General features: G+C 42.2%; 1 protein-coding gene across 2 annotated transcripts; it reads right to left on the bottom strand.

The window, feature by feature from the left end:
• On the bottom strand, positions 1 to 25,859 carry RAD51AP1 (RAD51 associated protein 1). 2 transcript variants are annotated; one of them, XM_030214293.1, is made up of 9 exons: positions 25,561 to 25,859; positions 19,720 to 19,760; positions 17,630 to 17,765; positions 8,205 to 8,314; positions 6,986 to 7,069; positions 4,867 to 5,028; positions 4,068 to 4,229; positions 3,444 to 3,575; positions 1 to 2,097 (listed from the first exon to the last, which is right to left on the bottom strand). In XM_030214293.1, the coding sequence occupies exons 1-9, from the start codon at positions 25,575 to 25,577 to the stop codon at positions 1,970 to 1,972; spliced, it is 972 nt and encodes a 323-aa protein (XP_030070153.1). In that variant the 5' UTR covers positions 25,578 to 25,859; the 3' UTR covers positions 1 to 1,969. The 2 variants fall into 2 exon arrangements, with proteins under 2 accessions (XP_030070153.1, XP_030070154.1); XM_030214294.1 differs by lacking the exon at positions 19,720 to 19,760 and having other exon boundaries at positions 25,561 to 25,858.
• Between the last annotated feature and the right edge of the window lie 1,931 nt (positions 25,860 to 27,790).

The raw sequence follows: 27,790 nt of genomic DNA, 5'->3' as shown, positions 1-27,790 counted from the left end.
TCCTCTTTTTCATAAAGATCAGTTATAATCCATTAATGAAATCGTGTTTCTCAGTTTTAGCAGCACACACTGCAAGTACAATTCATTTTCACAAATTCACTCTGTTAATAAGGGAACACTCTCCTATTTTTTGTTCGGAGATCTAGGACAATGCTAAGGATATATTTTGCTTACTAAAAACAAATTGTGAAGTAAAGAAGACAGGAAAGCACACAGCACAAAGTTCCCACCTTATATCAGTTCTGAACCAGAGGAAACATTGCCAGTAAAGTAATTTGGTGGGCTCAGACCAAAAATGTTTTCCATTTAGCTTCTGATTCATTGCAGTTTTGAAGGTTCCTGTACCTAGTCATTCTCACTGCCGGTCCAAGAAAATCCACGTTACTGTGCTGCTGTTCATCAGTGGTCACCTACTTACTACCTTCCTCCCCAAACACCCAAAGAGCAAATATAGCACAGATCACCGAATGATATACACATATACCAGGCAATCAAAAAAGTGCAATAGAAATGCAGGAATGACGCAGAGAAAGGTAGAAAAAGCCTCAACAGTTAAGTAAATATTTTGAGGGAAAGAACAGGGATGCTTTTATGTACATAGCCCTCCCCTGCTCTACAGAAGTTCGTCATCTGAGTTTTTGGTAGCAATCTTCCCAAATCCTAAAAAACTTTTGAATAAAAGTGGAGGAGACATTGCTAAAGTGAACTTCTTTAATTTTCTATCTGCTTTGATTAAAAGGTCCACCAACATCTTTAACCCTAATTAAAAAAAAAAATAACTCTTATTTTAGACGAAATGGGTTTTAACCCTTCCTCTCAAGATTAGGGCTAACAACTTCAGAAATGCTGAGAAACATACAGCCTTCTTACACAAGAAAGTTTTACACAATATTTTAAAATACAATCATTCTAAATAATGTTAAAATTTATAAAAACAATCTTTATACATGCAATAAGGATATAAGTTAAATATTGTGTATTTTCAGCAGCGTTAGAGTCTCCCAGGGCTCTTTGTTAAATTGCTGACGGCTAATATAAGAGGACCACGATCTAAACGGGATATCTGTCCTTACTTCTGTTTCAGTTCAACTGGAAGAGCCCTGCAGCCTCACAACCATTTTGCAAATCTGTGCCAATTAAAATCTGTAAAACTGAAAGGGAACATGTTAAACAGCTCTAATTCCACCCTCCTAGAGGTGCACTGGTCTCCAGGAGTGCATTTCTGGCAGAACTGCTGGCATCCACCAAGATACTACTCTCCTAAAATGTCAAGGATAGAAATCAACCTAAGTTATAAATTTCAAAAGCATTTATCTAATGACTGATGTATTACTGACCATGTGAAAAGTCTATTAAAAAAATATATTAAAAATAAACCTAAACCCAGACTCTGTCAGGTATCATTGTTTTCTCTAACTTTCCCCATCTGTTTCCTTAGGAAGAGAGTTACCAGACTATAAAGACCTAAACAAACAAAGGAAGAAATATGATTCCTGAAGTTTAAGCCAGTAACTCTCAGATATCCGTGATGATACAACCAAGCTTCCCAAATCTAGTTGCAATGCTAACATCCCCCAGTGGGACCCAACACACAGTGCAGCAATTTTCAGGTTCATTGCAGAATCCTGTTTTAGAGATGCTTACATGACGTCTTCCTTTCAGGATCTGCAAATATTAAGTGCCCCTTCCAAAATTTTGATTTAGTTTTTCAATGGATAGAGGTCTTCATATACACAGGTCCACTTCCATGCGGCCCAGGTCCTCTTATGGCTAAAGGGGCCAGTTCTGTACATTAGAAATCCAGCCCTATTGTCAATCCTCTGAGAACAGGTATGCACTCAGCCCTGATCCCATGAAGAGGATGAACAGGAAATAATCCAGAATGATTCTAGTAGTAGCCCCAGCACCACTCCATACTGAAATCCAACAAGCCGGCAAGAGGGTGTGAAGAAAGCTTGCTCCAGTCACTTCAGCTGCTTGCAGCGCTGGGATGAAGGGGTTTGACTCTTGCTAACCTGGACAGACCAAGTCGGAGACCTTGATTTGGGGATTTCATCGAGACTTCCCTTAATGAGCTACTGCTGCTTCCTAATAAAGCTGTAAATTTAAAAGAAAAAGATGCTTACTGTAATGATACTTTTACATATTTATACGAAAACATCACAAACATGGGTCGTGTTCAAAGATGCAAGGTGGGCGAGTCATTTAACCCTTCAATGATTCAAATATAAGCTTGGATTGTGAGGGCTCCAGGGACAGGAAAAATACCTACTGATACCTGAATGTAACTCATCTTGAGCTACTACTGAAAAGGTGAACAAAATCCTAAATAAATGGGAGGGAATCAGGAGGTGTGATCTGACCTTCAGAGCAGCTCATGAGGGCACCTGAAACTCATGAGTTCATGTCCTACCACTAACGTTCTATGACTCTGGGAGAGTCCCTGTATCTGCCTAAGCCACAGTTCTGTTTTATTATTATTATTATAAAAATGTATTAATTGAAACAATAACCCAAGGGGTGAACATCCTAAAATCCTGGGCAACTGCATTCAAATTAAAACTAAACAGAGAGAAAACACAATTCTCACATAGCAGGCACAAAGACAGATTGTGAGCCCTCTAAGGACAGAGAAAGTATCTGCATATAATGTGTACAGCGCTGCATATTATCTAGTAGCACTATAGAAACGATTAGTAGTAGCATTATTCTAGATGGGTTCACCCACCCAATAGCCTGAAAGTCCGCGGGATCACACTAGACTGTTAACCTGCCCTTCAAAACACAGACAACAAACATCATAACGAAAATGTCCGCACAATGTGGAAATTAAGGCATCAGAGGCTACTTTCTGAGAAAAGTCTTCCGCAAGCTAGTGCAAACACTGACCTTAGCACACCTACATTACTGCAATGGAGTCTATGCCTGATGCAAAGATCAGGTCCTGAGAAAATTACAAACAGCGTAAAACACCACCATGTGACTAATTCATGGAAAAACCCTGTTTTGACAGAGTCACCCCACTACTCCAAGCCTTACACTGGCTTCCCTGTTAAGGCAAGAATAACCTTCAAACTCTGCACACTAGCCTACAGAAATATTTTCCGCCTTGCTCCCAGTTACAGCTTCCCTCTTCACACACAGCTTGGAAATATAGGCCACCAATTGCCTTTGTCAGTCCATGTCATGCTTTGGAATTTCTCTGGGATCTTAGGTCACCATGGTGAGGACATAACTGCAGCTGGGACTCATCATAGGCAATAAAACATTACAGAAAAATAAGCCTATGGTTTTCTAGTTAGATTAAAACTATCTGGCAATTAATGTGTTTTCTAGCTAGGTACCTCATTTTTGATTCTCTTCAGGGAAAGAAAAAAAAAAAGGCATCTTAAGTTGGCCCAATCCCCTTCCCCACTGTGGAAAGGTTAATAGCATGCAAGTACCTGGTGGAGTCCACATAGGTTTCCTGGCTGGAGGGCTAAGTGCTTGCAATGGCTTCCCAACTGCTTCAGGGGAAACAGGAGTCTTCAGAGATTTTGCTTTAACAGAACATGGAGCAGTAGCTACAGGAGTTACTGTAAAAACAAAAAGTCACACAAATTTAGATCAGTGCTTCTCAACCAGGGGCGTAGTCAGACTTCAGCGGTAGGGGGGTCCAGGGCCAAATCTACGGGGGCCCAGGCCCCCATAGCAGCTACGCCCCTGTTCTTAACGCAGTCCTCAAGGCACATTCAGCCAATCAGGTTTTCAGGGTATCCATAATGAGTATGTATGAGAGAGATTTACATGCACTGATTCCTTGGTTTACAAATCTCTCATATGCATATTCATTATGGATATCCTGAAAACCTGACTGGCTGGGTGTGCCCCGCGGACTGGATTGAGAAGCATTCACATATGTATAGAAACGCAGCTTGTGGATTTACATTTCTGCAACTATTAAAAACGGTCTCAAGAATGCCTTTATTACGATCTTTAGTTGGTAAGTGTAGCCACTGAACAAACGTGAGATGGAATAGCCAAAGAAAGGAAAACTGGCAGGGTGACCAACCAGCTCTGGGCTGTACCTGCTGTGTTCATTTTGCATCCAGGGGATTTCTTCTTTCTCTCTTCTGCCTTCGCCTTGAGCTCTGCGTCTTTCTTTTTGCTTCCTTTAGCTTTCTTCCCCTTTTTTACAGAAAACTCTTCATCTTCATCACTGAAACTGGATTCGCTCTCTGAGGCTTCATCTGGAAGCAGAGAGTGCACTTTTCCAAGTGAGGGATATTAATACACAAACAGCAAGCCAAACTCAGACAAACTGGGTATAGAAACCTTTCCTGAAAGTGAACACAAAGCAATTAACACAAGCAACCGAGGCCAGCGACTGACAACACGCATTTTCCTTAGAGAGAAGTCAAGCAAGAGAGACACAAAATGCAGCAGGAAAAACTTTAAACATTATATGCCTGGTTACCGTCCTATGTATTCTGTAGTTCCTTTTCCATAATTGTTTACTATTGTTATTGTAAACTGCTTTGACCTGCAAGTCAGTAAATAATGGTTTATCAAATAAAGAACCTATTACTTTAGCACTGTAAGGGTAGTCAGGCACTGGTACAAGTTACCGTAGGAGGCGATGAATCTGTCCGTGGCGGTTTAAGAACGGGTTAAACCGACATCTGTGTCTGAAAGCAAGGGATGTAGCACAAAACCTCTTGGGGGTCCCTTGCAGAAAATTCTATATTCAAAGGGTCATGGACTCGATATACTGCCAAAGCTGTTTACATGTTAAATACAGGTACTTTCTCTGCCCCTAGTGGGCTCACAATCTAAGCATTTTTCATTTAAAACAATTTTATAAACCAAGCAAAAACAGATACTTACTGGCAGTAGAGTCTGGTTCCTCCTCTTCCTCAGATTTTTCTTCTTCGTCGCCACTCTCACACATCAACAGCTTCTTCTGTTCTGACATGGCCCTGGATGCAGCTGCTCTCCGCCTGCGACCGCCTGTATGATCATCTTGTACATCTGTGATCTTATCCAACCCTGCAGAGTAAAAGAGGGAACGTGAAATGCAATGCCTACTGAGCAAGAAAGAGTTAAGCGATCAAGAGGCAGCATGAATGCTTACATCTCTGAACCAGCAGGGAAATGACTGGGATGCACAAGGCCTGTCTAACCTTCAGTAGGTTGCTTTATCTCTTTAACATAAAAACAAAAGCATTGCCATATTGGGATAGATCGTAGGTCCGTCAAGCCTCGTATCCTGTTACCAACAGTGACCAATACAGGTTACAAGGAACTAGGGAAGTACTGGTGGATCCGCTGACTGACCTTTTCTATGTTTCTCTAGAGTCACAAGTAGTCCCAGAGGACTGGAGAAGGGTAGATGTAGTCCCTCTCCACAAAAGCAGGACGAGGCACATATAGCAAACCTCAGAGGTTCTCTCTTATCTCCACCTGCTGGTAGAGGGACACAACCCCCAAGTCTCTGGATTGATCTGTGGGACGCTATGGAATGTGGTCACATTTCCTAATTTAGAATATACTGTGCACAATTCTGGAGACTGCACATTCAAAAAGATATACACAGGATGGAGTCGGTCCAGAGGACGGCTACTAAAATGGTCAGTGGTCTCTGATCTCAATATGTACACTTTGGAAGAAAGGCAGGAGAGGAGAGATATGAAAGACATTTAAATATCTCCATGGCATAAATGCACAGAAAATGGATCTCTCAACTGAAAGGGAGATCTGGAACTGGGAGCATAGGATGAAAGTGAAAGGTGATAAACCAAGGAGTAATCTAAGGATATATTTCACGGAAACAGTGGTGATGTGCGCAATGGCTGCCTGATGGAGGTGGTAGAGATGAAGAGAGCTTGAGGCAAGAACACAGGATCTCTAAGGGAGTGAAAAGGAGAGTTGGTAGCAGAGGTGGCAGACTGGATGGGCCATGTGGTCTTTCTGCTTTCATTTTCTATGCTCCTATGTTTCTGTTAATAGACTGTGTACTAGACTTTCTATAGTTTTTACTCAAAACCATTGCCTGATTCTTCCCGACGTTAAGAGAAAGGTTAGTAGAATTCAACCATTTACATATATTATTGGCGTTTTGAAATGGCATAAGGATCTTATCAGCATATCCTATATAATAAAAAGCACCTCCAACATTCTGAAGCTGACTCTATGGCACTGTGGCAGTGTAGGGTTCGTAAATCTGACATTCAGCATTTCATTGGCTCTCACTGTCCCCGCCCTCACGTCAAGGAAACGGAACGCTGCATAGTTGCCAAGCAAACAAACGCGACGTCACAGGAACGAAGAACCAATCAGACAGAACGGAACTTGGAGGAGGGAAGTGGAGTGGATTGAATCTCTAACAAACAATCATATACAGGGAGGTACGAACATCAGTGGAGGCAAGTGCACAGAACGGAAGGGAAGACAAACATTTAATCACTTTGTCACTCACTCACACACATACATACACACACACACACGTTCAATCACTCTGGGTATCTCTCTCTTACACTGTCTGTAAAACACTCGGTCACTCTCAGTCTCTCACATGGGCAACTGTATGTTGCATTCTCACGAATAAGGAGCTCTTCTGATGTGATTGTTAAACTGATTGAAGGGCCTGAACAAGGAAAACGTTTACCACATTGTAACGCAGTTTACACAATAAATATTGTATATAAAGAAATCTTACACATGTAAACAACAATTATATTCAGAATACAACCGTGGAAACATTAATTGCAGGAACTCATTACATTGCTAGAAATGGGCCTTTTTTTACTAGTAAATAGATATTCAGTGCCACAGCTCTTCAAAACATCACAGAGATGTCTAGAATAAATACTGAAAGTGTGGCAACAAGTGCTGATCATTGAGACCCCCCCCCCCCAAAAAAAAAATGCAAGGGGTATTTGCATATTTCATTAACGAGGTTGATAAAGCTGCTCTATGGCCCTCAAAGGCATTATTTAAAACTCACCTAAAACAGCGCTATCCACACTGCAGTTGGAGAGGGGAATGCCACCCATGCCTGCAGCTTCAAAAGATCCACATTTTTCAATCCCTGCCAAAAAAATAGCACAATTTCTATCTGATAGTATTACAGTGAACAACTGCTGGATTAAGCCTGATGCTTTGCTAATAGGATAGATTTTATTGGCTCTACAAGGTAGGCAGATGATTAATGAACCACAGGTAGGCAATCCATCTATTTGTTGCAGGTGCAGCCAACTGGCCTCAGTACTGAGTCTACTGGACCACTGCAACTTGGTCTATGCAGTAGGAAGAACTGGAAGGGGACTCTTCTTTGTTCTGCCTTTTTCATCCCTCTCCTAGAATGTGAATCAATAATCCTTACCTCTTCCAACCCAGATACTACCTGATACTCCTTTTTCTGTTACACTGCATTTTTTCCTTGGGATGCAGTACCTACTTCATCTGAGGGCAGCCCAAAGAGCCATTTATTTTCCCAGGCTTTTTTTTTTTTAGGGGGTGGGGGGTGGAGAGAGGAGACAGAGGACTGATGTCTCAGACTCTTGGGGGGGGGGGGGGGGGCGGCACTGGCTCTACAGTCATTCTGCAACACTGACTGGAGATAATCTTTTTTTTTTTCTAGCTCAATTTTATAAATAGTTTTATCCATGCTTAAAAGAACATTCTGTAACATGTTCTATTTTACAAATAAATGGTTTTATCCATGTTTAAAAACATTATGTTTTTAAACATAATGATCTGATCACTAGCACGATAAAGGCAATTGGTTACAGGTGGGCAGGATAAGTACATATACATAAGTAATGCCATACTGGGAAAAGACCAAGGGTCCATCGAGCCCAGCATCCTGTCCACGACAGCTGCCAATCCAGGCCAAGGGCACCTGGCAAGCTTCCCAAACGTACAAATATTCTATACATGTTATTCCTGGAATTTTGGATTTTCCCAAGTCCGTTTAGTAGCGGTTTATGGACTTGTCCTTTAGGAAACCGTCCAACCCCTTTTTAAACTCTGCTAAGCTAACCGCCTTCACCACTTTCTCCGGCAATGAATTCCATGATAGAGAAATGTATTGTAAGTGATTTGGTACTGGTGCAATGGATGTTGGGGGGAGACAAAGGGACAGAACTGTCTTAATGATGCTGCATACATCACTTGGGTTTCTCCTTGAGAGAAACAATTATGTAAATCAACAACTAACCAACCTTTTTCTGGTGCTGCTTCTACAGCTGAGGTCTGTGCAGGTCTTTCTTGCACTGAGAGGGCCATTGCTACTTCTAGGTCTCTCTGATACAGTTTTTCATTCACAGATAGCCTAAAATAGACAAATTAGATCTGATAACCTACAGCCCACTTTTAGTAAGTCGTATTCCACTCACACAGAGTAATGTGAAAGGTTTAAATATGATTCACGTTCCAGCTGGTTCTGCAGAACCTTAAGTATTACAGTCCAATGCATTAGCTAATGATATACCAATGCATTAGGCATTAAAAACGTTTGTACAAATACTTGAGTAAAAATGTATGCTAACTTTGGTGTACATTTTTACATGAAAAGTATGTTTAGATAGCAGTAAAGTTAAAGAATGCATAACTTTTCCATCATTTTAAAACTTAAAAAAAATTGGAGACTCTCTGGTCCAGTTCAGAATCCCTATGCCAATCTCTGCGCCAGACCAGGGGGCCCCCAATCCTACATTCCAATACCTACCATTCAGTAAACCACTCCCCCAGCATACCTACCTCCACCTATTCTCCCCAACACAGACAGCCACAGCATTTAGCAACCAGTAGCAAAAGAATGCAAAGGAAGATGGCAGCATGCAAAGGGTTAGGTAGGTATGGGATCACCATGTGGGGGGGGGGGGGGGGGGGGGGGGGGATAAGGGGATTTCAGTGGTTGTGGATGGAACGAGTAGAAGTTATCTGAATGTAAGGTTGGAGGAGGGGCCTAGATCTGAACCCTTTTGCTTGGAGGTCCTCTGACCAGTGATCTTCAACATGGAAAGCCCAAGCGCCAGGAGGGTTGTTTTTTTGTTTGTTTTTTTAATGTTCGTTAAAGTAAATTGAAGTTGAAAGCTTTACCTGGCCTTTAGTGCTGGTGTTTAAAAAAAAATCAATCAATCAGAACTATGAGGTGCTGTAAAAAAGTGCTTTAATTTTGGTTCAAAGCAGCACTAAGTTATGGTCAGATCAAAAGAGAGGAAAAAAATTCTCTCACTGCTTTCTCTGTCGAAGCACAGCCCTTGAAAAAGCCCACAAGCGAAACGGATGGGGCCACCGTCGGGCAACAGATAAGTGCTCGACTTTACTTTATCTTTGTAAAGCTGCTTTAGAGCACTTCATGAGAATCAGTGAAGGTTTTTATGAACCAAAGAAAATTTGAAGTTAGCATTGATATTGTCAATATATTTAAAAAAAATGTTCTTGTAAAAAGAGCAAAATTGTTAAAATCTATTTGGAAATAAATTAAAAGTTAAAATAATTCTTTCCAAGCAAGGTTTTTATGACCAGTGATGAACACCACGCCCCCAGTTAAAGCCGCTGAAAACTGAAAGTAAGCGGTCGGGCATTTTGAGGTCTTTTCCTTGCTTTTTAGAAATATTTTGTAAAAATCAAACATACTTCCATATAAATTTTATTGGATTCCTCTTTATATGTTTGGTTCAAAAGATAATGATGCCAAACAAAAAAGAAACAGATTAAACCTTTGCCTGGGATCTCTTGGGAATATCTCCTGGACATGAGTTATGAATTAATATTGCTCTAATGAGCTTATTTTATTTATATGAAAAGCCTTCTTACCCCCCCCCCCCCCCCCCGTTTATTAAGCTGCGCTAGCGACAATGCCGACACAGCTCAAAGTGAATGGGCTGTGTTGGAATTAGCAAACTGGCAGCTGTTAGCACAGTTTAGTAAACAAGGGGTTAAATAGCTAAGAAATGCATTCTTAGTCACTGGATTAAACTCTGGAGCAACCAGATGTGCATCTTTCTACAAGGTGGGAAAAGGGGTGGTGAATACGTTCTTACAGATATGGAAGGTGTTCTTCAATCTGTTATCAATGAGGAGCTGCAGTTATTAACCCTCTAATAAGACAGCTGGGGAGGGGGCAGTTAGATGGAAAGGGCTGTTCAAATCTGTAGTGGATTTGGGAAGACTGGCTTTCATTGTATAATGTGGAATGGAGTTTGGTGAGAAAAAAGGCTGCTTATTATATCACTAGCCTTTGAGCCCGTAAAAACGGGCTATTATAGGAAGGGGGGGTTGAAAGGCCCGCCCCCACCGCCGAGTTCGCCGCTGCCCCTCCCCCTCCGAATTCGCCCCCCCCCCCCCCCCCCCCACCGAGCCGTCACGACCCACCTTCCACCCGGCCGGGCCCTCGCTCCGCTATTGAAACAGCGAGGGTCCGGGAACGCAGCACTGAGCTCTGCTGATGCTGAGCTGCCAACGTCGGCCTTCGTTCTTCTTCTCTGCCTGCCCCGCCCTCGTGTGACGTAACGTCGTCGAGGGCGGGACAGAGGCAGAGAAGAAGGAAGGGCGATGTCGGCAGCTCAGCAGAGCTCAGTGCTGCGTTCCTGGACCCTCGCTGTTTCAATAGTGGAGCGAGGGCCTGACCGGGTAGAAGGTGGGTGGCAGCGGCGACTCGGGTGGGGGGAGCGTTAGACGGCGGTGTCCCTCCCTCAGAAATGCACAGTACAGACTCTCTGTGTTCCGCCCCCCGTCATCACATATTGACGCGGGAGCGGGGCAGAGGTCTCTACTGCGCATTTGCGAGTAAGTACGACACTCGCCTTTTATATATATTGATTTGTCAAGCATGACTGGACATCACCATGTCAAGTTATGAAATTGGAGTTATGTTGTGTTATAAGCCAACATAAAGACAGCATAAAATAAAATAACAAAACAAAAAAAAAACAACTCCTCAAAACGCAAAGTAAAGCCTTTTTATTGGATTGACTAGATTACTTTGCAGGCATTAACACCTTCCTCAGGTCGGTATTTGTGTTATGTTATTCCTGGTCTTGTATTCTGTCTATACCTTTACCGTTCAAGAATGGATTCCATAAGACAAGACCCAGAGCATGACATCGGAAATTTAAACCAACTGGTCTGCCCAGCTGAGATTTCGCCTCGCTTTTTGACCATTTTGGGTAGATATACATCAGTCTACTTAAAGCAACACGAGTGCAGCACCCCTCCCCCCTTATTTGAACATTCAAGCCTCTTCCTACAACTGCCCTCCTGATTTGTAGCAACTGTGTTGAAATTCTGCCACCTAAGCCATTTCAAGTCTCATTATTGTACACTGCAATTTTTCCAAGACAGACACTTAAATCAAGCACTCAGGCCCCCTACGATGTCTGCCACATTTTCTGATAATCCAAACATAGCCATTGTGAGGCTGTTCTTCAAAATGCTGGGCCTCCTCATTTTCACTGATATTTGGGTTTTATCCATGGCCACTCGGTGCAGGTTACCCTACTCTGCTAATTTTGTAATCACCACTTGCTCCATGTCTTCTTGAAAGTCTGAGGCAGCTGTATCACCATGATCTGCCTGCTAGCTTGCATGTTCCCCTCTTTGTCCCTTTAAAGTTTCATGCCATAAACCAAATATCAAGCCCCTGCTTCTCATCTCCAAGCATGCTTACATTCTCTCACAATTCTGGTTGCCAACCTATGTGTCTCCATAGTGAAGTATGTGGGGTTTAACCCTTCTTTCCTACAACTTCAGATCATGATTCCTTGTTGATGAATGAATTTAATTTTCTATGGGACATTTCACCTTTCCATATTGATTTTACCCTCAATACAAAAATCTCTTTATACATATAGATTCACGCTGTCTGTTCTCAAGTTTCTTTATTCTTTGATCTAACACTAAAGGGTAAATACCGTCATAGTGGTTTACAATAGCCATAAATAAGAGTTTGCAGAAAACGAACTACAATGTTTATAGGAAAGATAAAAAAGCTGGGAAAGAAGAGGCAGAGAGGGAAAAAGGAACAAACCATCACTGGACAGCAAGTGGGGAGGAAAACAGAGGTTCCAGCAGGCTAAGACTCCATGCCACAGACCCTTAATTGTAAAGGATAAAACAGATACCAAATCAATTAGAAAACTCATACATTTGTCTGAAAAAATAGGTTTTGAGAGCCGTAGGCAATGGGAAGAGAATTCCAGTAGGTCCTTCCCTTTTGGTGTGTAACCTAGGCCTCTTACTGTTTCTCTCCTGAGGCTCTTCCCCTAAAATTATTTAACTCATTTGTAAACCGCTTAGATATTTTGTATAATTTGCAGTATGACAAAATAAGAAAGGAAAGGGGATGAATTTGAAATAACGCCTTTCTGTGGTTACAATCAAAGCAGTTTATATATTATATACAAGTACTTATTTTGTACTTGGGGCAAAGTGATTTGCCCAGAGCCACAAGGAGCTGCAGTGGGAAACGAACCCACCCACCTTCTTAATGCCATCTCTCCTGCTTTTATTCCTTTTATCTGTCACATTCTCAACCTCTCACTTTCCACTGCGACTGTCCCTGCTGCCTTTAAACATGCTGTGGTCACACCTCTCCTTAAGAAACCTTCACTCGACCCTACTTGTCCCTCTAATTACCGACCCATCTCCCTCCTTCCTTTTCTCTCCAAATTACTTGAGCGTGCTGTTCACCGCCGCTGCCTTGATTTTCTCTCCTCACATGCTATTCTTGACCCACTACAATCTGGTTTTCGCCCTCTCCACTCAACCGAAACTGCGCTTACTAAAGTCTCCAATGACCTATTACTGGCTAAATCCAGAGGTCAATATTCCATCCTCATTCTTCTTGATCTTTCCGCTGCTTTTGACACTGTCGATCACAGCATACTTCTCGATACCCTGTCCTCACTTGGATTCCAGGGCTCTGTCCTTTCCTGGTTCTCTTCCTACCTCTCCCTCCGCACCTTTAGTGTTCACTCTGGTGGATCCTCTTCTACTTCTATCCCTCTGCCTGTCGGCGTACCTCAGGGTTCTGTTCTTGGTCCCCTCCTCTTTTCTATCTACACTTCTTCCCTTGGTTCATTAATCTCATCCCATGGCTTTTCCTACCATCTCTATGCTGATGACTCCCAAATTTACATTTCTACCCCTGATATCTCACCTTGCATCCAAACCAAATTTTCAGCGTGCTTGTCTGACATTGCTGTCTGGATGTCTCAACGCCACCTGAAATTAAATATGACCAAAACCGAGCTTCTCTAATGTTGGTGGAAGGAGGCGTGTCCAAGATGGCGGCTCAGCTTTGAATGTGTGCGTTTGAGCTCTCTGGACTTATACTTAAAACTTGTTTTCCTTTTTAAAAAAATGCCTCATACAAAGAGGAAAGCTTTGGTAAAGAGCCATCCGTCATTGGTTCTTACCTCGTCGCCGGTTCAGACGACGCTGGATCGCTTCACAACAAAGCCCACATTTAATCCCGGCGAGAGTTCGCCTGCTGTGAGCGCCGACGAAGGAGCGACGGCTCACTTGGGCCCAGAGATCTTTCTATCCCCGCCGGATATTAATCAACCACCTTGTCCAGCTCGCAGTCGGCAGTGGATGTCGGATCTAGCCGCTTCGGAAGTCGAACGTGGCGGATTTGTAAGTGGCGGCTCCACTCCAAAGCGGACCGAGGAAACAACTGTGGAACAGAATGCTCCCCAGGTGGTCACACTGGAGTTGATTTGGACCGCTATCCAAGAACTGACTCAAACTATAGCGAACACGGTAAAAGAGACTTCCACGCTCGTAAGTAAAGTTGATCTCTTAACAGAATCTATGGATAACTTTAAAGTAGATACTACTTCAAAAATAGAATTGATTCAAACAGAAATAACGACGCTGAAACAGACTAACAGTACTTTGATTAAAGACAAGCTGATGACTTTGAGAAAGATTGAACAACTTGAAAATTTTAATAAGCGCTTGAACTTAAGGATATTAAGTTTTCCTGTTATAATAGGCTTAAGCCCGATGGAACTGTTTCGTAAATATTTGATTGAAAATCTGCAATATTCTCCCTCTCATATTCCTTCAGTAAATAGAATTTTCTATCTTCTTTTGCCTAAAAATAAAGAGGGAGAATCGGAGCAAATAGACAATCAAACTAAACCACAAGAGAAAATCCAGGAAATACAAGATCTTTCGGCGTTTCTGGAACAGTCTTTTTCAGCAGTTTCAAATCGACAGACTTTATTGATATCATTAGTCTTTGAGCAAGACCTTAACGCAATTCTAAAAATGTACTTTAAAAATTCTATGAAACCTTTTTGTGGATCTAGGATCTGGATTTATCCAGATGTAACTAAAACCATTCAAGATAGGAGAAAGTTATTCTTAGCGTTGAGAGATGAGACAAGGGCAATTGGAGCCTCTTTTTTGTTATCCTATCCTTGTAAATGCATAGTGAAGTATCTTAATGTAAAATATGTTTTTTTTGAGTCGGATCAGTTAAAGTTTTTTCTGGAACAAAAGCGGGTCCTCAATGTATCTCCAGTGCAATAATTTAACAACGGATTAATTTTTACTATAGTGGATTAATGAGCCAGGCCATTTTCTTTAGTATTTCTTATTGTATAAGATTATGTTGTTTCTTTATCTTATTACTAGACACGTCTCCTATGCTCTTATTGTGGTCTAAGGAAGAATATAAAAATTTACTTAGTGTTTCTTTTTCCTATGTATTTTCTTTTTGCTTTTCTGTGTTTCTGAATACAAGATGTAATGCTTGTCAATTATAAATAAATGATTTAAAAAAAAAAAAAAATATGACCAAAACCGAGCTTCTCATTTTCCCCCCCAAACCCACCTCCCCGCTCCCCCCGTTTTCTATTTCTGTTGATGGCTCTCTCATTCTCCCTGTCTCCTCAGCTCGAAACCTTAGGGTCATCTTTGACTCTTCTCTCTCCTTCTCTGCTCATATCCAGCAGATTGCCAAGACCTGTTGTTTCTTTCTTTACAACATCCGTAAAATCCGCCCCTTTCTTTCCGAGCACTCTACCAAAACCCTCATCCACACCCTTGTCACCTCTCGTTTAGACTACTGCAATCTGCTTCTTGCTGGCCTCCCACTTAGTCACCTCTCCCCTCTCCAGTCGGTTCAAAACTCTGCTGCCCGTCTCATCTTCCGCCAGGGTCGCTTTACTCATACTACCCCTCTCCTCAAGACCCTTCACTGGCTCCCTATCCATTTTCGCATCCTGTTCAAACTTCTTCTACTAACCTATAAATGTATTCACTCTGCTGCTCCCCAGTATCTCTCCACACTCGTCCTTCCCTACACCCCTTCCCGTGCACTCCGCTCCATGGATAAATCCTTCTTATCTGTTCCCTTCTCCACTACTGCCAACTCCAGACTTCGCGCCTTCTGTCTCGCTGCACCCTACACCTGGAATAAACTTCCTGAGCCCCTACGTCTTGCCCCATCCTTGGCCACCTTTAAATCTAGACTGAAAGCCCACCTCTTTAACATTGCTTTTGACTCGTAACCACTCGCCTCCACCTACCCTCCTCTCTTCCTTCCCGTTCACATTAATTGATTTGATTTGCTTACTTTATTTATTTTTTGTCTATTAGATTGTAAGCTCTTTGAGCAGGGACTGTCTTTCTTCTATGTTTGTGCAGCGCTGCGTACGCCTTGTAGCGCTATAGAAATGCTAAATAGTAGTAGTAGTAGTAACTATACTAATCATTAGGCCAATAAAGGTGAAGTATTGAAGCCCGTCAAATATAAATGTTATCCTATCCCTCCCTTCTTTTCCTATGAGTCACTTTGCTGCATTTGCAGTGTTAATCGACTTGCATTTAACAAACAAGTTTTGGCTGAAATCTTATTACTGGACTAACATACGTACATTTGGAACTAGGTTTTAAGTTACACCACTCCCTTCAACAGGTCAGTTTGACCTGAGCTAAGGATGATCATCTATCATCATCAATGGAATTTTCTGGAGATAGCAAGTGTCCGCTCTGCTCCCCAGAGGTTCAGACCCTGTGATATTTTGGCAGCTGTGCCACATCCAAACACAGCAAGATTATATCAGGATATATAGGCAACTCTGACTCTGAAAAACACACACTCATGTCTGTCCTAAAATAAACATGCAAAAGAACAGCTCTGGTTGGAACTTAAAACTAACCTTAAGAGTCTGCAAACGTTACAGAACAGAGCCGCTCGTAAACTCTGTTGAGCACCTCATTTTGATCGCTTCTCCATCAGCTTCATCGGTTGCCCATTGAGTTCAGAATTAAATTTAAAATCCTAACCTTAACTCATAAGGTTCTCCATAATGGTTCCCTCTCTATCTTGCTTCCCTGGTGATCCCCTTTGCACCCTCTCGTACTCTTCGCTCGCTGAAAGACTACAGATTGGTACTCCCACAACCTTCAAGATAGATGGGAAGCCACTAGATCCAGTGCATTCTATTTTACCTTATTGGTACTATGGAACTCATTACCACACCACCCTCGGCTCAAAACCGCCTATACGTCTTTCCGTGCCTTATTAAAAAACCTTTTCCAACAGGCTTTCGCCGTCTAGGATTGGATTGATTTTGCAATGAGATATCAGGGTTAGTAGAATACTTTCTTTCTGTGTATTTGTTTTTATCTGAATTTTGTTTGACTCCTCTTGTCTTTGCATGCGCGTTTTTGTTTCATTCTCCTCAATTGAGTGTCTTATGCTAGGAAAGAACAACCTAAGTCCAATTCTATCTGTAAATTGGCGTTCCTTTTCCTTTTTCCTTGTTTTTAATCGTTGATTATTTTTACTGTAAACAGCTTTAAGTTGCCAGCAACATAAGCGGTAACAAGTTCGATAAACTCCTTATCTCTCTACTCTCATCTCCCCTTATGTCCCCACTCGTAACCTCCGCTCTCTTGACAAATCCCTCCTTTCAGTACCCTTCTCCACCACCGCCAACTCTAGGCTTCGCCCTTTCTGCCTCGCTTCATCCCATACTTGGAACAAACTCCCTGAGCCCATACGCCGGGCCCCCTCCCTACCCATCTTCAAATCATTGCTCAAAGCCCACCTCTTCAATGTCGCCTTCGGCACCTAATCACTACACCTCTTCTCAGGAAATCTAAACTACCCCAACTTGACATTTCGTCCTTTAGATTGTAAGCTCTTCTGAGCAGGGACTGTCCTTATTTGTTAATTTGTACAGCGCTGCGTAACCCTAGTAGCGCTCTAGAAATGTTAAGTAGTAGTAGTAGTAGTGATTACATTTTAATTAAATTAATTCCAGAGCAGAAGAAAAAATAGCTTAAGAGTTCAGAGGTACTAATAGACGGAAAAAAAGGTGATGGCAATAGGCAGGTGTGTTGAACAGCACCCAGAACAAAAGTGCTAAGGACAGATGTAGCAGGCAATAGTTGAACAGGGTTGACAGGTTGGACATGAGGTATGGAAGGAGCCAGTTTTAGTTTAATGATGAGAGGTGTGGTAGCCGTGTTAGTCCACTCTTAAAGGTTCAGTTTAATGATGGAAATTTATATCTACCCAAAACGGTAAAAGAAGAACCGACAAATTCAAACTGTTTTTGTAGATCAGAGAGATTCTGCTATTTAGTTTGGTATCTTCATTCCCTTAGTTCATTCTCACCTTTCAACATGAGGCTTACATTCAGACACCATCTCCTGTTTTTGGGACTTTTTCAGTGGTTTCTTTCTCTCTTTCTTTGTCTCAGCTACTTTGGATTTTTTGCTTGGAGGCACACCTGCACATGTAAAATCCTCATCTGTAAGAAGAGATGGAGGGCAAGGAATAAGGAAAAATTAATGTCTTGCCTAGTAATTTTTTTCCTTTAATCATAGCAGATGAATCTAGAAAGCAAACAGAACTCTGTCATATAGGACAGTGTGTTTTCCTTGGTCATATAGTATTTCTCATAACAAAGCAGAAGGAAGAATTATTTCAACACTTCTCCTTCCTCACTGAACCAGAGGCGCACTGCGAGTGTCTAAAGAATGTTGGTGCCCCATCCTTGGCCACCTTTAAATCTAGACTGAAAGCCCACCTCTTTAACATTGCTTTTGACTCGTAACCACTTGTAACCACTCGCCTCCACCTACCCTCCCTCTCCTCCTTCCTGTACACATTAATTGATTTGATGACTTTATTTTTTGTCTATTAGATTGTAAGCTCTTTGAGCAGGGACTGTCTTTCTTCTATGTTTGTGCAGTGCTGCGTACGCCTTGTAGCGCTATAGAAATGCTAAATAGTAGTAGTAGTAGTAGTAATGTTGGTGTATATGCCAGTATACGTGCAGAAAAAGTCTCTCATAAAATGACTTCATGTATGCACAGTACAATTAGTCATGTATGCATACCTGACTTGAGTAGCTGTGTTCTCAAGTCTAAGCAGCATAGTTGTAAAGGACCACAGCTGCTGTTTCTGCAGGGTTTACTATCTCCCGAATATTGACTTAAGATAACTGCATAATACTACATAGTGCACTGAATGAAAAATTATAAAATTGGGCTAATGAAGAAATGGGACCAATTCGCTACCACGTTATAATAGATTGTGATTTGCCCTTCTGATGGTTCTACCAAAAATATTAGATTTGACAAAGAGTGCATTGTGTGGGGATATGCAAGAGATAACACATATTGGAGTTCCTGCTACTTTTATACATTCAAGCTTGAATCACATTGCAACATTTGATAAAGACACAGAGACAACCAGCTATAAAATGATCCTCTATACGTATAGACATTCCTGTGGCTGGAGGATGGGCAGAGCAACGAGTTCCTTAGGAGGAAAAGTTACTCCTGCCTCAGGTCAGGTGTTACTTTGTGAGAGAGTTTTTTGGGAGGCTAGGCAGAAAGGTGTATATTTTTCATCAGATTTTACATACCATTTTACTGAAACACAGCCATTCAAAATGGTTTACAAATATAAAAAAAAAGACAATAACGTTGAAAAAAAACAAAAAAACAAAAGAGAAGGTCATATCAACTCTAAACAAACAAACATGAACTTAGGCCATTAGAGATAAATATAACAAGTTGGGGGAGGGGGGGAATTGTCCTTTTATTCAGAAATATAAATATCAACTTGTGCATTCATGAATACTACTGTACTTATAAAGGCAATAAATGCCTGTATTTATTTGTATTTAGCTCATGCTTTTTTCATCAGTAGCTTGAGGCAAGTTACATTCAGGTACATTAAGAGGCATATTTTCAAAGCACTTAGCCTTCCAAAGTTCCATAGTAACCTATGGAACTTTGTAAGTCTAAGTGCTTTGAAAATATGCCTCTAAGTCATTTCCCTTCCCCTGGAGAGCTCACAACCCCCCTTTGCCCAAAGTCACAAGGAGCATCAGTGGGAATTGAATCCTGGCTTCCCAAGTTCTGAACCCTCTGCTCTGTCTCTCCATGTCTTTACAAAATAGTTTACCCAAAAGCACCCACCCAAGTTTACACCCACTTTAAGGTAGGAGTAACGTGTGTATTTTTAAAAATTTGTGCATGAGTACAGATTCTTACAGGCACAAGTACTAATCCTGCCTGATCCATTTCTACCCTGCCTACATCACATAAAAGCAGGTGCTCTGTTTCCTGGGTATCTAGTTTTATGCATGCACACCTCCAAGGCAATTCTATAAGCACTTATAAAATTACACCTAAATATAGAATACATATTTCAAATACTGTCTAGCAAGCAAAAATGTATGATTTACTTACCATCATTATCAAACTGCGAATAATCAACAGTTTTTTTGTTCCTGTAACAAAAGCACAATTTGACACTCTGTTGACAAGTGGCAAGATAGTTAACACAGTAGACGAGGGCACATAAAGCCCAAACTCCTCAGTTATTCTAATCTACATTGCAATGATATATTCCAGTCATGGCCGGCCTAACCATTAGGCAAACTAGGCAGCAGCTTCTGGAGAGCAACAGAGAACACCTACAGTCAAAGCAAAAACACTAGGTTTTGACAGCTACGCTTTTAGCTGCAGAAAAAATGGGCAATTTTCAAATATTCTGCTGCCTTCTGATTTTTCATTTTAGAAACTGCCTTATTAGGTAACATAAGCATTGCCATACCGGAACAGACTGAAGGTCAATCAAGCCCAGTATCCTATTTTCAACAGTAGCCAATCCAGGTCGCAAGTACCTGGCAAGATCCCAACAATGTAAAACAGATTCTGTGTGTTTCATATCACAAAATATGTTTTCACAGGACTGTTCTGGGAGCAATGGTGTTGGAATGATCATGATTCTTGAGATTATCAAAATTGTGGGGGAGGGGAGTTTGCTAGTAATGTAAAACGGTTAATAGAGCGGGGGCACAAAGCTGAAGGTTCATCTAGGACTTCTAATACCCTTGCACCGGCCTTGATCCCAGTTGCTAGTCCTAGATGCTTGAGCCCTGCTACAGTACTCGCTTCCACCACCTCTGTTGGTATATTCCACCATCTCAGTAAAGTATCTTCTAAAGTCTCTCCTGAATCTTCCTTCAGCTTCATATATAGAAGCATAAAATAATGTAGATCGCTAAAGACCATATGGCCTATCCAGTCTGCCCATCCATGCATTCCACTAGCCCTATCACTCCCTTAGAGATCCTATGTACTTGTCCCAAGCCGTCTTAAATTCAGATTCTGTTTTCACCTCCACCAATTCCACTGGGAGGCCATTCCACAAATTCACCACCCTTTCTGTGAATAAGTATTTCCTCGGGTTACTTCTCAATCTATCCCCTTTAACCTTCATCCTATGCCCTCTCGTTCCAGAGCTTTCTTTCAATTGAAAAAGTTGCCTCCTGTGCAAGATACCTTTGTCCCGGAAAATCTTTTTCTACGGCAGTTTCACACTTCTGTACCTTGCTAAAGCCTGTCAAATTTATACATACATCTCATATCTATTTTGCCTTAATTTGTCCAGCGACTACATTCTGGACATCTTAATGTCCGCCACTCCAAACTAGAACCTCACATAGGAAAAGCTCAATCCCTTGGTTCAACGAAAAAATGAAAGAACTAAAAGCACAGGTTAGAAGGCTAGAAAGAGCTGGAAGCAAAAAAAACACGAACACACACTCAAAGAGTGGAAACAGTTACAAAGAAAATACAAATACAAAATCAGACAAACCAAAAGAACGCACTGCAGAACTATAATAGGACCAAATTACGAAGATACGCATAAACTCTTTTCACATGTAAATAATCTCCTAAACACCACACAGGTCACTTCGAATAGCATAGAAACCCCATCGGCAACCAACCTAGCGAACTATTTCAAGGAAAAAATCATAAAGCTACAACGCATGATACCAAGCAATACCACTGAGTACACAAGCATCCTTGAATGCTTAGACCTGGAACCTGGGGAATATCCAGTCGATCGATCATGGACCAACTTTGACTTGATTTCAGTAGACGAACTCACACACTGGCTCGGAAAATATGCCAAATCTCAATGCAAACTTGACATCTGCCCTACTAGCCTATTAAAAGCCGCCCCCAAACAATTCACAAAAGACCTCACGAACCAAGTAAATTACAGACTCCTAAATGGTCTCTTCCCCACGGACAAAGGAAATATCCTTCTCACTCCACTGCCAAAAGATGTCAAGAAAAGCACAATGGACCTAACCAACTACCGACCAGTTGCTTCGATCCCGCTCATAACAAAACTGATGGAAGGCATAGTGACGCAACAATTCACGGAATACCTAACCAAACACTCAATTCTACATGAGTCTCAATCAGGATTTAGATCAAATCATAGTACTGAAACTGTACTAGTGTCTGCAAAGAATTCATTCAAAAAAACAATTGCAACCGGCAAGAACATACTTGTACTACAATTCGACATGTCTAGTGCTTTCGACATGGTAGATCATGGAATATTACTACACCTGCTAGAATACTTTGGAATCGGAGGCCCAGTTCTCAAATGGTTCAAAGGATTCCTCACCACCAGATCCTACCAAGTAACAACGAATAATGACAGATCACCACCTTGGACACCGGAATGTGGAGTTCCTCAGGGATCCCCCCTTTCGCCAACTATTTTCAACCTTAGGATGATACCACTAGCCAAACTTCTAGCCAACCAGAACTTTAACCCTTACATATATGTGGATGATGTCACGATCCGTATCCCGTTCAAAAGTAACTTAAACGAAATAACCAACGAGATCAACCAGAGCCTCCAAATCATGCACTCTTGGGCGCACTCATTCCAGTTAAAACTGAACGCAGAAAAAACTCAATGTCTAGTTCTCACTTCCCAATACAACACAAACAACTACCCTACCATAACCACACCATACTGCACACTCCCTATCTCAGAAAATCTGAAAATCCTTGGAGTCACTATTGATTGATACCTCACACTCGATACCCATGTGAAGAATACAACGAAAAAAAATGTTCTACTCGATGTGGAAACTCAAAAGAATAAAACCTTTTTTCCCAAGAAACATCTTCCGTACCCTAGTACAGTCATTAGTAATAAGTCATCTGGACTACTGTAACACTTTGTACGCAAGCTGTAAAGAACAGACCATTAAAAAACTGCAAACAGCCCAGAACACCGCAGCCAGACTCATCTTTGGAAAAACTAAATACGAAAGGACGAAACCTCTAAGAGAGAAACTACACTGGCTACCACTCAAGGAACGAATCGAGTTCAAGATCTGCACAACCGTCCACAAAATCATCCACGCAGACGCCCCACTCTATATGTTAAACCTAGTGGACCTACCACCCAGAAACGCCAAAAGATCAGCCCGCAAATTCCTCAATCTGAACTTCCCCAGCTGTAAAGGAATTAAATACAAACAGTCATATGCTGCTACTACTTTTGCGTATAAAAGCACACAGATCTGGAATGCATTACCCATGGCCCTGAAGAATATGGACAATCTAACCAGCTTTCGCAAATCTTTGAAGACACACCTCTTCAACAAAGCCTACTAAAGACATCCTTAATAAATCATTCCTCAAACTACTCAGGTGCATCAAAAACACCTCTCACAACACCTTACCTAGCACCTTGCATCTAAATCACCTACCTTCAGCTTATTATTATCGACTGTATTTAAGATCATGTAATGACTGCATCATAACAACACTCTGTAAGCCACATTGAGCCTGCAAAAAGGTGGGATAATGTGGGGTACAAATGCAATAAATAAATAATGCTCTCATGTGTCTTGCAAGGATTGCTAGCGTTCTTCCCAGAAATGTTTGCCAATCAGGTGGCAGCACGGTAGTACTATAACATTTTAGCTAGGTGGCACACCCATTCAGAAAGTCCTGGAGAGAACACTGCCTATATTATTTTAGTACCCCTTCCCCGAATTACAATCTACACTATCGATGTTCTTGCAAAGATAGGACCACTGACAGCCAATAGTCAAGGTGGAGTCTCACTGCTGACCTATCTATACAAAGAAACTGCTACTATCACTCCTTATTCATAATAATGCTAGTGTAGTGTTATGATCAAAAAATGAATAAAATATAATTGAAAAAATTAGCCTCAGATGCCCAGGGAACCTGTGCATAAGACTCCAATGTATTGGCTAACATCACAGGCCCTACCACCTTCCGAAAAGAAAACAAACCCACAATAATCAAAAAAACTCCCCTATAGACCAAAGTAGGGGAGAAAAAATATTGTGGTCAAAAAACGGAACGTGGAAAGTATATCAGTTATCAAAATTCTGATCAAACCACCCACACCAAACATCTATGAATAGTGATGGATCTGTGAAAAACACAACAATCCACTCACTTAGCTCATACACTCTAACTGACCCTAAACAATCGGAAGTTCAATAACTACACCGTTCTTGATTCTCAACAGGTGGAGCAGGTGGGGGGAAGAGGGGTTGGTGGTTCGGAGGCGAGAATAGGGGAGGGCAGACTTGTATGGTCTGTGCCAGAGCCGGTGATGGGAGGCGGGACAGGTGGTTGGGAGGCGGGAAAAACTGCTGGGCAGACTTGTACAGTCTGGGCCCTGGGAGAGACAGGTGCAAATCAAGGTAAGGTATACACATGAGTTTGTCTTGGGCAGACTGGATGGACCATGCAGGTCTTTTTCTGCCGTCATCTACTATGTTACTATGTAACAGTCTAATAACCAGTGTGAAACGTCACCAACAACAATGTGAACGACAACTGTTGTCTTCAAACTTATCTGAGTAGTTCTTTGTAGCACCTTCCGTCTCATGCAGTCTCTAGTACATGAATGAGCATGGTCTGTACTTCGATGGTAGATTATATTGAATCACCCAATTCAATCGTTGTACATCCTCAAAGAAATATTTTGTGGGTTTAATACTACCAAACTCGCAATGTCTATGCAAAGGCAAATTATGTGAATATTAAGAAAATACAGAGCCACAGTTCCTATAAATTAGCACATCCTACCACCTTTGTGATCACCCTACCCTTATTTTCACAGTGTTACAGATACCAAACACAACAAAATACTCATAGTGACCAAATTTAGCAGATAAAAGAACACGATTACAGATCATATGTACAAAACTAAGTAAAACTAACATAAAGCAAAGATGCTTTACTTGCCTGCACACAACCTATATTAAAAGGATCAAGAGTTTTATGTGCGTGCTGGTTACTCGGACTTTATTAGTTTACTGTCCGACATATAAAACTTTTCTACAGTCTAAGATGAATTTGAATAAAGAATTCTGTCAAACCCAGCAAATGCGTAGTCATCTTTACTAAGGGCCCTGTTTACTAAGCCGCGTTTGCGTTTTTAACATGCCTACAATTAGCTTGCACACTAACTGTGTTGGCACCTATAAGGATATCGTAGGTGCATACACTTAACACGGGTACATGGTTAACGCGCATTAAAAACACTAAAGTGCCTATAGAATGGCTTAGCAAACAGGGACCTAGATGTAGTTTGTAATTAGTACAAATATTTTTACCGGGCATATAAAAGTTTTCTACGGTCTAAGATGAACTAGAATAAAGAATTCCGTCAAACCAAATGTGTAGTCGTCTTCATTAAGTTTATCACCTTTTTGAAGGAATTCACTCAAGACGATGCTGTACAGTAAGAATAGATCAAACATGAGCAATAGGCAACTACAGCAGTAAAAATATTCAAATGCAGTTTTAATAAGTACAAATATTTTCACAATAACTCTACTAGAAATGTACGTTTGGGAAGCTTGCCAGGTGCCCTTGGCCTGGATTGGCCGCTGTCGTGGACAGGATGCTGGGCTCGATGGACCCTTGGTCTTTTCCCAGTGTGGCATTACTTATGTACTTAACATGTAAAATTCAAAAATCCTACTATCTAAAACTAGTCAAATAGGCTGTTAGATGTAGAAAGAAAAAAAACAGAGTTGGCATTTAAAGTATGAATGGAATAAGCAGCAGACTTTTCCAGCTGATGGTTTTGAAATGATCAATACATAAAATGACAGAGGGGGTGAAAGTTCTGATGGGACTGGGGGGTGGGGTGGGGGAGAGGCATAGGCTGGTGGGGGCCTAGCAGGGGGGAGGGGTGGCTGGGGGCATACGAACCTCGTCGGTCTGTCCATCAGAAACAAAGCAAGAGCGAAAAGGGGGAACCGAACCCCGAAACTAGGCAGGAGGGGGGGGGGGGGGAACTTGGGGCCCCGGCCGTCTCCTCGTCTTTCTCTTTCCCGCGCTCACTAGTGTGTTGCCAATTGGGTGGGTTTCCAACCAAATTGCAATAGGTTTGAGGGGAGGGGGGGGGGTTGAGCTACTTTTACGCAGTGTTTGTATGCTTTTTTTTTTTCCGGGTACTTTGACGATTCAACTAACGAGCGTTCTTCTCAGCGTCCCGCCGCGCAGTCTTTGTAAATCTTCCTCATTCTTGTGCTCCAATAGCTTCTCTCGGTAACTCCAAGCCTCATTCTTGTGCTCCAATAGCTTCTCTCATTAATTCCAACCTTCATTCTTGTGCTCCAATAGCTTCTCTCATTAATTCCAAGCCTCATTCTTGTGCTCCAATAGCTTCTCTCGGTACCTCCAAGCCTCATTCTGGTGCTCCAATAGCTTCTCTCATTAATTCCAAGCCTCATTCGGGTGCTCCAATAGCAAGCCACACCCACTTCTTTCTGCAGCTGTTTGCAAAGTGCTTTGCTTGTGTTCTCTATCGTAGAAGCATAGCCTGACCTTCGATATGGAAGAGGGGGGTACATTTTACCCCACTATAATCCCACATACCTGGGATGGACGGGGGGGGGGGGGGGGGGGGGGGGGGGGGGGGGGGGGGGGGGGGGGGGGGTTCCAAGCCCCTATCCGAGAAGCTTTCCTATTTGCCACCAAGCTCCTTGTCCTGCATTCCCCCTTTGTGCTTGTTTTTAGTGAAATTTGAGTATGCAGGAAGCTCACACATGTTGCAGGAAAGCTGCTGGTGGGGCTTGGGGCAACCCACCAGCAGACAGTGGGTGGCCGGCCCTAAACCCAAATTAGGGGCGGAGGGGGGAGCAGGCCCCTGTGGCTACACCACTGGTTGTCTTGTCCCCTTCCTCACATTGTCTGTGCTTTCTCCCCCTTTCCCTGCATTCATTCTCAAAAGAACATAAGTGTTGCCATATTGGGACAGGCCGAAGGTCCATCAAGCCTAGTATCCCGTTTCCAACAGTGACAGATCCAGGTCACACATACCCAGGGGAACCGAGAGCCAAAGCTGGGCAAAGGAGCAAACAATCTAAAAGGCCCCATCACCACCCCCATGGTCTGCCATCTCTGTTCTTCTCGCCCTTCCCTGCTTAATGGCACTTCTCTCCCTCCCTGCACACACACTGGCATATTTGACCTTTCTTCCCTCCTCCCCTTCGGAGGTCCTCCATCATTGCTGCGGGCTGCCAGCAGCATCAATAAAGAGAGCAAGCTGGCTAGCTCTAGAAGCATATCCTCTGCTGTGTCACACGGACACAGGAAGTTGTGTTAGAGGAGGCAGGACACTGCAGAGGGAATGCTTCTGGGGCCAGCTAGAGGCTGCTTACTCTCCTTACTGCCAGCATCCTGCAGACATTATGGAGGACCAGAGAGGAGGGAATGATAACAGCAATATTGGATCGCGGAGAGTACTTTTAGGTTTTTAGGGCCGAGGCCAAGCCTGGGGAATTTTGTCCCCCTTATCTCTCCCTCGCAGTGGCCCTACAAGTACTTGGCAAGATCCCAAATGACTAAAAACAAATTTTGTACTCTTATCTTAGAAAAAAGCTGTGAATTTCCCCAATTCCATCTTTATGATAGCTTATGGACTTTTCTTTTAGGAAATTATCCAACCCTTTTTAAAACCCTGCAAAGCTAACTGCTTTTACCACATTCTCTGGCAACGAATCCCAGAGTTTAATTACTTGTTGAATGAAAAAATATTTTCTCAGACTCATTTAAAATGTACTACTTAGTAGCTTCATTTTATGCCCCCTAGTCCTAGTATTTTTGGAAAGAGTAAACAAGCAATTGACATCTACCTATTCCACTGCACTCAGTATTTTATAGACCTCTCATAGGTGGTTGGTTCCTCAGCTGTTTATATATACCTGGTCATGGAGGCACCCCAGCCAGTTTTTTTTTTATTTAGGATATCCACTGTCTTAAGCAATTGAATTAAAGCAGATTGAACAAAAAAAGTGTTCACTGATGACGCCTATGCCTCCACAGAGACTTGCGGTCAATCTACCTCTTTCTCTCATCTCCCACCCAGTGGTGTAGCTAGGTGGGGCACAGGGGCCTGGGCCCACCCAAATTTGCTCTGGGCCCCCGGTTGGCTGGC

This window comes from Microcaecilia unicolor, chromosome 9 (assembly GCF_901765095.1).
Source record: "Microcaecilia unicolor chromosome 9, aMicUni1.1, whole genome shotgun sequence".
Lineage (NCBI taxonomy): Eukaryota > Metazoa > Chordata > Amphibia > Gymnophiona > Siphonopidae > Microcaecilia > Microcaecilia unicolor.
This window is presented reverse-complemented; position numbering and strand designations above follow the sequence as displayed.

Bases quoted from the DNA above. Each gene is read 5' to 3' on its own strand.
- RAD51AP1 (XM_030214293.1), bottom strand. The intron at 17,766-19,719 runs GTAAGTAAATCA...CTCTTCTTACAG, and splicing joins TTCGCAGTTTGATAATGATG to ATGAGGATTTTACATGTGCA. The intron at 8,315-17,629 runs GTGAGAATGAAC...TGTCTATTTTAG, and splicing joins TGTAAGCCTCATGTTGAAAG to GCTATCTGTGAATGAAAAAC.